Source organism: Psammomys obesus, unplaced genomic scaffold, assembly GCF_907164565.1.
Source record: "Psammomys obesus unplaced genomic scaffold, mPsaObe1.curated_primary_1811, whole genome shotgun sequence".
NCBI classification, from domain to species: Eukaryota; Metazoa; Chordata; class Mammalia; order Rodentia; family Muridae; genus Psammomys; species Psammomys obesus.
The window spans coordinates 43955291-43967784 of NW_026585504.1; the positions used below are offsets into that span (position 1 = coordinate 43955291).

Here is a 12494-nt window from a genome sequence, read left to right on the forward strand (position 1 = left end):
TATATATATATATATATATATATATATATATATATATATATATACACACACACACACACACAGTTATGTTGTTTCTAAATTAAAAATACATTCTGAAATTGCTCTATTTCTATATGGTATAAAAATTATCTCCAAAAACAGCTACTTTGTTTGACTAATTAGTAGTATGATTCAGATACCTATCATTTGGAATTTTTGAAACTACTGTTATATCGCAGAATCCAAATGAGAACGTCCTTTTGCATTGTTTTGCATGTGGGTATGTTCTCTTTCTGGAGATATGAGTGATACCCTTATATTTCCCAGTTTTCATTGATCATTAATGATAATATATGATTTTCATAAGAATAAAGTCTATCAATAAATATTGTTTTTATAATAAGGTCTGCTATGTAAATAAATTGTTTACATGCACATACGATTTATAGTCTATTCATAGTATATACATACATATATATATATAGTAGTGTATAAATACTAAGTTCAAAAATAATTGTGCTATGATTTTGCTGAAAGAATATCAATTGATTCCTTCTGAACTTCCATTAGCATGGATCATTGCTCACTAAGTACATTCAGATTGGAAAATATTCTATTACTGTACTTTGTACTGTTTAATACTGGAACAAAAGTAAATTACACTTTGAGTTTTAAACTGAGCAAGAGCCAAAACAGTTCACTCTATTCCATTGCATGTCCCTCTAAATCATCAGCCAGAATGATGGCTGCACTTCCCATAAAATTTTGCAAGTCTTTCTTATTTCTTTAGACTCATCGAGTTTAGGGTGATGTCCTGAACTTGCATTAAGGGCTAAGAGTGCAAAATTTACACTACGCTTCACGAGTTCATATTATCATGTCCTTTTTCCATCAGGATTCATCTTTTTGATGCTGGCTCTGAAACAGCGAAGAAAGCAGACCTTATTTCCAGATAAGAGTGAAGATTTTAGAGAGAATATATTTTGCTATGATGATGAAGGAGGTGGGGAAGAAGATTCAGAGGCGTTTGATATCGTAGAGCTGAGACGCAGTACTGTCATGAGAGAAAGAAAAACCGGCAGGAGCAAGAGCGCGGAGATCCGGAGCCTGTACAGGCAGTCCCTGCAGGTGGGCCCAGACAGTGCCATATTCCGAAAATTCATCCAGGAGAAGCTGGAAGAAGCTAACACAGATCCATGTGCCCCGCCCTTTGACTCATTACAGACTTTTGCCTTTGAGGGTACAGGGTCATCAGCTGGCTCTCTGAGCTCCTTGGGATCCAGAGCCACTGAGCATGAAGAGGATTTTGACTATCTTAACGACTTGGGACCTCGGTTTAAAAGATTAGCATGCATGTTTGGTTCTGCAGTGCAACCAAACAATTAAGGCTTCCCAATATCAGCATGCAGTTTTATGGCACGTAAATAAAACATGTACATATATACAGGTAATAACAGGCTTTTGAGAGTACGGCCTACTCTGGCTTTCTGTCTGGTAGGAGCTCTGGTTTGTAGAACTCTAATCTTTTCCCAGTACACACCAGAAGTTATTTCCTGTTCAACACAGATATTGGAGGAATGCTGCCAATCAGATTTCATTTATCGCTGAAAGTCACCACTACACTCTCTCTGAGATGGTCTTCTAGAAGTTTTCCATGTAATATAATGCAGATTCTCAACAATTCTGAGGGGCAAAATGAGAAATGTATCAAATGAAGCATGCTTTTTTCCATCTATTCATTCTTTTACAAAGTAAGAATGAAGCTTCCATGTGTACCCAGTTCCTAATACTGTACAGAGATTAATTTTAACACTTAGGAGAAATCTGGGTAGGTTCATAAAGGCATACAGATATTTTCTTTATATGAATAAGCAGTTTTCTGATTGAGATTCTATGAATTATTTTATTTTGAAAAGTTTACCATGTTTGCAAGTGTTACTCTTTAGTATTCCAAATTTGGTCCTATTTAATATGCGAATTAATCACAGTTATATGGTAACTTCTGCCAGTTTGGTTATTCTGAGTTTGTTTGGAGAATGGGAACCAGAACATAATTTTAGGAGTGTCATCCCAGATTATTTTTTTAGCAACTCTAAATGCCCAACCTGTTCATGCAAAACTATAATAACCAAATACATGTCAGTATTTACTTGTGATTATATTATTATATAGTGTAGCTGATGAAATCTGCAGAAAATTTTGGTTTCTTCCAAAACTGAGATAGCTGAATGCCAGCACTACTGGATTCAAGGTTGAGATAGTATTTACCCATATTATATACATGCTATATATGTGTGATTATACCTACTCTGTCTCTTTGCTATTCATGCAAATAAAGCATGGTGCCAGGCTCTGCATTTCTTTTTAAGGTAGGAGCTTAGCATGTGACTGATTCCTCAGTGCAAGTTTTTATTGAATCTGAAATTAGAAGCAATTTGAACTTCTCATTATAGAATTATGGAGGAGTAAATGCTACATGGTAATTGGTAATAAAACATGGTATTTTTATTGACTTTTAAGATGTGTTTCTTATTATATCCAAATCAAGATGGAGTTCAAGTTTTATATTTCAATAGAAAATAATGCAGTGAGTACAACGCTCTTCAAATTGCTTTATGTGACCATTTTCATTGATAGTTTGTGACCATGAACCAAATTATGTATATTTATATAAAATATTTCAAATAATTTTGTATGTAATAGGGCAGTTGAGTCATTATATTTTTTGTATTTTGAAATATAAACATCATATCACATAATAAAAAAATCAATTTGGAATGAGAATTGTTTTGTTTTTGCCACCAATATTACCTATAAGACATGAAGCAGTCAGTCACATTTGAAACACAATAGTTAAGATAGTAAAAGTATATGAGACATTATAAGTCTTGATAGATCATTACATATTAAATGTGTTTGGGGGGGAGCATAAATCAGAAATGTTACCAAAACCACCCCAAAATAATTCATGTTTGCTTTAGAAGTTTACTATTCTATCATGTATTAGCCTTCTTACAAAGTACTACCTAATGTTAGAACATATATAAAATTCTTAGAAACATCAAAGAGCAGGCCAATCATTTTCTGTCCAAGATAGTCCCTGTCCCCACTACTATGGAGGCCACTTGGACACTGAACTACCATAGGTTACCTCTGTGCAAGGGTTCCAGGCCATCTCTATTAGGAGTCCTTGGTTGTAATATCAGTTTCAGAAAAGACACTTGTGCCCAGACTTTTTGGATCTGTGGCTGTCCTTGTGGAGCTCCTGTCCTCTCCAGGTCTTACTATTTCTCACTTCTTTTATAAGATTTCCCACACTCTGTCCAAAGTTTGGCTATGAGTCTCAGCATCTGCCTCCATACCCTGCAGGGTAGAGGCTTTCAGAGCCCCTCTGTGGTGGGCTCCTGTCCTGTTTCCTGTTTTCTCCCTCCTCTGATGTCCATCCTCTTTTCCTTTCTGAATGGGGATTGAACATCTTATCCAGAGTCCTTCTTAATTAGCTTCCTTGGTTGTACAGATTTACTATGTTTAGTATGTTTAGTATATATTATATGTCTAGTATCCACTTATGAGTGAGTATATACCCTGTGTGTCTTTCTGCTTCTGGGATACATCATTCAGGATGATCTTTTCCAGTTCCCACCATTTACCTGCAAATTTCAAGATTTCCTTGTTTATTATCTATGAGTACCTTTCCATTGTGTACATGTACCACAATATCTGTATCAATTCCTCAACTGAGGGGCATCTGGGTTGTTTCCAACTTTTGGATGTTAAAAATAAAATTTATACAAACAGGGGGGAGGAGCCTTACTAGGCCACAGAAGAACACAATGCAGCCACTTCTGATGAGACCTGGTAGACCAGGATCAGAAAAGGGAAGAAGGACCTTCCTTATCAGTGGACTGAGGAAGGGATATGGGTGGGGAAGAAGGAGAGAGGGTAGGATTGGGAGTGGAGGAGGGAGGGAGGTACAGGAGGGATACAAACTGAATAAACTGCAATTAATAAAAATAAAAATAATTTTAAAAATAAATGAAAAAAATAAAACAGCAATTCACTATAAACAACAAAAAATTTCTAGGAACAATAATGAACACTATTTGTAGTTCTTTATTTTCTCTTGAATCCTGAATGCTTCAAAAGTTCAGCTCTTTCCCATGTTAAACATATTACATGTGTTTTGTATATTTTTTAAAAAATGTCAATTAATATAGTCATGTTAATTTGTTAATTTATATGTTTAAACTTCATAATAGCCATCACTTCACAATTTTATATATAAGCTTCAAATTACCATATTGTAAAAGGAGCAACATTTAAAGTTACTGATAGAAGTCAAAGAATATAAGCAGTACTAATAGTGTCTCAGAACATTTTTGTGCTTGATATGAGTGTGAACTAAATTACTTCAATTGAAATAACCGAACTTTCTGATCCATCTAATCTTTTTGGACCTCAGTTTGTAATCTATAGAGCAAGGCTGATCTCCCTATTTCACATAATTATAATAGAGAATACATAATAAAATAAAAATTAAGAACAGGATGTAGAGTGTGACAAATGTATGGGTCAGTCAACGACAGAGCATTATGCTAGCATTTAATTTATATTTCCCTGAGGCTAACCTACTCTTCTTTTTCTGTCAAGGTGTAGTCTTCAAAGCTTCTTAACACCTATGATAATAATCAACTATGTTCTGAGAGACTCAGCATTTTTTATCCCTTCCTTACATGTTCATGTTCTCCCTTCTTTCTATCTGTGTTGAGTATCGTTATTTCATGTTATCTGTCACAGTCTTCAGAACCTTTCTCTTATCCCTCTCTCCTCACATTTTGTATCTCCTCAAGTAAAACGTCTTTAGGAAGACATCTCTGACTACTAATTTACTCCTAGTAGGGTCTGCTTTGGCTATTCTTAGAATTCACACCACCTAGCTACTTATAATTAACAATAATATAAAAGCATGTGTTTTATTCTTTCTCCTATTATTCAAATATAAGCCCTGCTGGGACAAACATAAGGAATTTTGTTCCTCTATATTTATCTTTAATGACTAAGTACAAAGAAAATGAGCAGTAAATATTCTTGTTAGAATTTAACAATGAATCCAAATGTATTTCTCCATGTGAAGAATTTCATTGTACATTAGGATATAATGCAGAATTAATGTGCTACTCAAAATAGTTCAATATAGTATACTTCTTTGATGTGAAGAGGTTTTTTTTATGACCTTGATACTTAAGTTTGGATTTATGGATGAAAAACGGGCCCATGAATATGGATAAATTTATACCATTGGCTTTAGATAATTTTTTGAATATCAATATAGACAGTTTTAGAAAAAAGTTTTCACGTTGTATCAAAAATAGGAAAATAAAAGCCACATACTACGGTCTTATTTTGCACTACAGAGCAAAGTTCATACCACATGCATACTGAGACCTCAGCGTGCCCCAATTTATATGAGTTAGCTCGAGTCTGGCATACCACACACAAAGTAAAGACTAATTACACAGATGAAAGCAGGGTAAATATAACATTTTGCATATTCTAATGTGGCTGTCTAGCTACCTATTGACAAAATAATTTGCAGGGAAAGAGCAAGTAGTAGGTAATGAATTTGGACTTTTAGAATTTTGGCTATGGTTTATTTAGGGAACTCTAAGTATAGCAGATGATAAGTCCTGCCATGTTGGGAGAAGGAAGGGCTTATTCCCAGTTCCTGAAAAGGCAATAAGGAGTGTGGATAAGTGGTAACTGTCCACCTTTAGAGATATTGCAAAATAGTGAAAGCTGAGGAAAAAAAATAAGTCGGTTATCCAAAGAATATTTCACATCTGTAAAGAACAACAACAAGTACTGGAGATGAGTCCCTGAAAACACTGTGAGTGCGCAGTGCATCCTGGGAAAGCCCAATTATAGGCTCATTGTCTTCACAGACGACAGCAGCAGTGGGATTTAGACAGTTCCAGCATCTTCATCGTGGCCTTAACTCTACTCTTTACATCTCATCCTGGACGTCAGAGGATACAGGCTAGGATCACTAGATAGGTACAGGATAAATGCTTTACCCTCAATAAAACATTAACATCTTCTATTACGTGGAATATTTTAAAACACCCAGAAGTTATCAGGCTTTCTAACTAATGTTTGATTCCTGTGGGCATCAGAGAGATCAATGTAAAAATGTCTACACATGAAAAAAAGAAAAACAAAACAAAACAAAACAAAACATTACATTGATGATTTAGTGCTAGATTGAAAACCTATAAAAAGTCTTTATATTAATATAAATAAATGTATATATACTATATTAAAATAACAATTTAAATTTCCATTTTCTAATTTAAAGCAAAAGCAAAAATCCAGACGAAATGCAATTTTAGTGTTCACAAAATATCTTAGATTAAGATCCAGGATGGCAGCAACGAACATGCACGGTATCTGAACTGCAGCGCAGCATTAAGAGTAGAGTGTCCAACAGGCCATACTGTGGACCCAAAACCCCATCATCAGTGTTTCTCAGGTGAGAGGAGAATCAGTGGGAAAATGCAAGGGTCCATCTTTAGGCCACCCGACTAATACAGAGAAAAATTATAGGGATCCCACCTGGCACTGACACAGCCCACAGCCCCACCCACCCAAGACCAAAATCTGGGGGGTACTTTCCTGGTACCAGGGGCTACCGGCCCCAACTTTTGGCACTCACTCTCACTGTCCTTGGAGTGAATAGCTTTGGGTATTGAGGGCGAGGTTCCAAACCTGGGTGCACACTCTCACCATCCTGTGGACACCTTCCGGGTACCAGCAGCTGGTGGCAGTCACTCTCACCATCCTGTGGAGTGGATAACCTCAGGTACTGGGGATAGGGAAGGTGGGTGCAACTCCATTCTGCCTGCTCCCCATCTGCCGGGCCCACTGAATCAGAAGCAGAAGCTGAATCAATGGAGCTGAGCTAGCTGCAGGACCCTAGTCCCATTGTCTGCCACCTCTAGGAAGCCTGTAGAGCACTGGAAAAGTTATAGGCTGGCAGAACTTCCTCCTGCACCCCAGCTGCCTGGCATACCTGGGTCACAAACAATGAGCCAGCAGAGACAGTGAAACCAGTGGAGCAGCATCTGAATCTCCAGCACCAATTCTTGAGTCCTTGGATATCTCTCATTTTCCTCTAGACTCTTCCAGACTCCAAAGACAGGTAGACTCAATATTTAGTAGAAGCTCCAGGGAAAAGAGTCAAAACTATGGACAACAAGATGGTTAAAGGCCAGTATAAGATTACAATCAACAAAAACCAAGACATCAAGGATTGACCAGAATCTATAAAAATCAATGAGTATTATAACACAGCTGAAATATAGGAAAATGATATTAAATCTATGATTGTACAGTTATTATTTAGAAGCACATAAAGAGGAAATGAACAACATATAGAGGCCATCAAGGACAAACAGGAATCCATAATCAAACAGGTGAAGGAAATGGATAAAATTGTTCAAGACATGAACACAGAATTAGAATCAATAAAGAAAACACAAACTGAGAAAACACCAGAGTTCCAGAACTTAGAGAAGATATCAGAAACCATAAGGTTCTTGATAAGCATCCGGTAAGCATCACCAAAAGAATACAATAGATGGAGTAGAGAGTCAGAGGGACTGAAGATGGAAGTGCACCATCTCTCAAAGAAAACATAAAACCACAAAACTTCCTGACACAAAACATCCAGGAAATCAAGGACACCATGAAAAGACAAAACCTAGTAGGAACAGATAGACAAAAAAGAAGATTCCATGCTTTAAAGTCCATAAAATATTCTTATAATTTTTATTTTTTATATTAATCAAAGGTTATTTACCTTGTATCCTAGCCATAGCTCTCTCCCCAATTTTCTCTGAATCTCACCCTCCCTCATTTCCTCCCTGCCCCTTTCCAAGTCTACTGATAGGGGAGGACTTCCTCCAATTCCATCTGAACCTAGCTTATCAGGTATCTTCAGGACCGGCTGCAATGTCCTCCTCTGTGGCCTAGCAAGGGGGAGGGGTGGCAGAGGTCAAAGAGCTAGCCACTGAGTTCATGAGTTCATAAATAGCCCATTCTCCCCTTAATAGTTGAAGAAGATAGCAGAAAATGGAAAGATCTCCTGTGCTCATGGATCAGTAGGATTAACATAGCGAAAATGGCCGTTCTGCCAAAAGCAATCTACAAATTCAATGCAATTCCCATCAAGATACCAACACAATTCTTTACAGACCTTGAAAGAAAGATTCTCAGATTCATATTGAGAAACAAAACACCCAGAATTTCCAAAACAATCCTGTACAACAAAAGATCATATGGAGGTATTTCCATCCCTGATTTCAAGCTCTATTACAGAGGAATAGTAATAAAAACTGCATGGTATTGGCATAAAGCAGAAAGGTGGATTAATTGAACTGAATAGAAGACCCAGAAATAAACCCACACACTTATGAATACTTGATTTTTGACAAAAAAAGCCAAAACCATTCAATGGAAAAAAAGACAGCATCTTAACAAATTGTGCTGGTCCAACTGGATGTCTACATGCAGAAAAATGAAAATAGATCCATATATATCACCTTGCACAAAACTAAAGTTCAAGTGGAGCAAAGACCTTAACATAAAACCAGATACACTAAATCAGTTACAAGAAAAAGTGGGGAAGAGCCTAAAACTCATTGGCATAGGAGACAACTTCCTGAACAAAATATCGATAGCACAGGCTCTAAGATCACCATTCAGTAAATGAGACCTTATGAAAGTGAAAAGCTTCTGTAAAGCAAAAGACACTGTAGTCAGAACAAAACGACTGCGTACAGATTGGAAAAAGATCTTCACCAACCCTATATCTGACAGGTCTGATATCCAAAATATATAAAAAAATAAAGAAGTTAAAAAGCAATAAATGAAGCAATCCAATTAAAAAATGGGGTACAGAAAGGGGAACCCTCCTTCACTGCTGATAGGAATGTAAACTGGTACAACCACTCTGGAAATCAATCTGGCGCTTTCTCAGACAACTAGGAATAACGCTTCTTCAAGATCCAGCCATACCACTCCTAGGCATATATCCAAAAGAGGCTCAAGTACACAAAAAGGACATTTGCTCAACCATGCTTGTAGCTGCTTTATTTGTAATAGCCAGAAGCTGGAAACAACCCAGATGCCCCTCAACTGAAGAATGGATGCAGAAACTGTGGTACATCTATACAATGGAGTATAACTCAGTGATGAAAAATAAGGAAATCATGAAATTTGCAGGAAAGGATCATCCTGAGTGAGTTGTCCCAGAAGCAAAAAGACACACATGGCATATACTCACTCATATAAACATACAACATAGGATAAACCCACTAAAATTGGTACATCTAAACAAACTAAGCAAAAGAGAGGACCCTAACTAAAACGCTCAATCCCCATCCTGAATGGGAAAGAAGATGAACATCAGAAGAAGAAGAAAACAGGAAACAACCTAGGAACCTGCTACAGAGGGCCTCTGAAAGTCAGAAGAAGAAGATAGGAAACAACCTAGGAACCTGCCCCAGAGGGCATCTGAAAGCCTCTGCCCTGCAGACTATCAAAACAGATGCTGAGCCTGATGGCCAACTGGCGGGCAGAGTGAATAGAATTTTATATAAGAAGTCGGAAATAGCAAGAGCTGGAGAGGACAGGAACTCCACAAGGAGAGCAACAGCACAAGAAAATTTGAACACCGGGAACTTCCCAAAGACTCATACTCCAACCAAGGACTATTCATGGAGATAACCTAGAACCCCTGCACAGTAGTAGCCCAGGGCAGTTTAGTGTCCAAGTGGCTTACATAGTGATGGGAAGAGGGACTGCCTCTGACATAAACTGATTGGCCTGCTCTTTGATCACCTCTCCCTGAGGGGGGAGCAGCCTTACCAGGCCACAGAAGAAGACAATGCAGCCATTCCTGATGTGATCTGATAGAGTAAGATCAAAAGGAAGGAGAGGAGGACCTCCCCTATTAGTGGACTTGGGGAGGAGCATGCATGAAGAAAGGGAGGTAAGGTGGGATTGGGAGGGGAGGAGGGAAGGGCTTATGGGGGGATACAAAATGAATAAAGTGTAATTAATAATAATAATTTAAAAAAAGAAAAAAAAAGTAGATCTAAAGCAGTTACTGAAGAAATTACTGTTTTCAGAGGTAAAACATGTTTGGCCATAACTTTTGAGAAGCTAAGAGATGTAATCAGAAAATGCAGCTACAAATAAAGATAATAATAAATTTTAAAAAATGAAGGGGGTACATAAATAAACAGAGAATTCTCTGTAGAGGAAAATAGAATGTCAGAGAAACGCTTAGAAAGATGCCCAATGTCCTTATCCATCAGAGAGATGCAAATCAAAAAGACCCTGAGATTTCACCTTACACCCATCAGAATGGCTAATATCACAAACTCAAGTGACAACACATGCTGGAAAGGTTGTGGAGAAAGTAGAACCCTCTTCCATAAAACATTTTTTTTTATTTTTATTTTTTAATGTTTATTATTGTTAGTTGCATTTTTATTAACTCTGTACCCCAGGTGTATCGCACTCCCTTATTCCCTCCCAATCCCACTCTCCCTCCCTCAGCTTCTCCCTGCCCCTTTCCAAGTCCACTGATTGGGGAGGACCTCCTCCTCTTTCATCTGGCCCTGTTTTATTAGGTATCTTCAGGGTGGCTGCAAAGTCCTTTTCTGTGGCCTAGCAGGACTGCTCCTCCCTCAAGGGGTGGGGAGGTCAAAGAGCCTGCCATTGAGTTCCTGTCAGAGATAGTCCCTGTTCCTTTTACTATGGGAAACCAATTGGTTATTGAGCTACCACGAGCTTCGTCTGATCAAAGGTTCTAGATTACATCTGTACATGGTCCTTGGTTGGAGGAACAGTTTCAGAAAAAATCCCTGTGCCCAGATATATTTGGTCCTTGTGGAGCTCCTATCCTTTCCCTGTCATACTAACTCCCCTTCTGCTGAAGGTTTGGTTATGAGTCTTAGTATTTGTTTTGAAACGCTGCTTGTTAGGGTCTTTCAGATGCCTTCTGCAGTAGACTCCTGTCATATGTCCAATGCGCATCTCATTTGTCTTTCTAAGTGAGGATTGATCATCTTACCTCGTGTCTGCTTTCTTGTTTATCTTCTTTAGGTGTATAGACTTCATTATGTTTATCATATCTTGTAGGTCTATATAAGCGAGTGTATACCATGTTTGTCTTTCTCCTTCTGGGATAGTTCACTCAGAATGATCTTTTCTAGATCCCACCATTTGCCTGCAAATTTCATGATTTCTTCTTTTTTGATTGCTGAGTAGTATTCCATTATGTAAAAATACCAGAATTTCTGTAGCCATTCCTCTGCTGATGAACATTTGGGTTGTTTCCAGGTTCTGCTATTACGAATAAAGCTGCTACAAACATGGTTGAGCAAATGTCCTTGTTGTGTACTTGAGCAAATTTTGGGTATATACCTAGCAGTGGTATAGCTGGGTCTTGAGGAAGCACTATTCCTAATTGTCTTAGAAAGCGCCAGATTGACTTCCAAAGTGGTTGTACCAGTTTACATTCCCACCAGCAATGGAGGAGGGTTCCCCTTTCTCCACAACCTCTCCAGCATGTGTTGTCACTTGAGTTTTTCATCTTGGCCATTCTGATGGGTGTAAGGTGAAACCTCAGGGTCATTTTGATTGGCATTTTCCTAGGTTATCTCCATTCCCAATCTCAAGCTGTACTGCAGAGCAATAGTAATAAAAACTGCATGGTATTGGTATAGAAACAGAAAGTAGGATCAATGGAACCGAGTTGAAGACGGAGAAATAAACCCACACACTTATGAATACTTGATTTTTTACAAAGCAACCAAATCGATTCAATGGAAAAAAGACAGCATCTTCAACAAATGGTGCTAGTCCAACTTGTTGTCTACATGCAGAAAAATGAAAATAGATACATATTTAACACCCTACACAAAACTAAAGTCCAAGTGGAACAAAGACCTCAACATAAAACCAGATACTCAAATTGGTTAGGAAAAAAAAGTGGGGAACAACCTAGAACTCATTGGCACAAGAGACAGCTTCCTGAACAGAACACCAACAGCACAGGCTCTAAGAGCAACAATCAATTAATGGGACCTCATGAAGCTGAAAAGCTTCTGTAAAGCAAAGGACACCATCATCAAAACAAAATAAACTGCCTACATATTGGGAAAGAATCTTCACCAACCCTTTATCTGACAGAGGCCTAATATCCAGCATATATAAAGAACTAAAGAAGCTGAAAAGCAAGAAACCAAGTAATCCAATTAAAAAATGGGGAACAGAGCTAAACAGAGAATTCTTGATAGAGGAATATTAAATGGCAGAGAAACACTTAAAGAAATACTCAACCTCATTAGCCATTAGGGAAATGCAAATCATAAAATATTTTTAACGAAATCATAAAAGAAAATTTCCCCACACTTAAGAAAGAGATGACCTCAATGGAGACTATT

At 37.7% G+C, this 12494-nt stretch overlaps 1 protein-coding gene across 1 annotated transcript in view; it reads left to right on the forward strand.

Annotated features, from left to right (window-relative positions):
• Window positions 1-1949, forward strand: part of Cdh19 (cadherin 19) — a 58578-nt gene extending 56629 nt beyond the window's left edge. Inside the window, exon 11 of the mRNA XM_055604497.1 lies at window positions 875-1949. Within this exon, the coding sequence (XP_055460472.1) occupies window positions 875-1365 (491 nt within the window). The 3' untranslated portion in view covers window positions 1366-1949. The remainder of the gene's footprint in view (window positions 1-874) is intronic.
• Window positions 1950-12494: the final 10545 nt, after the last annotated feature.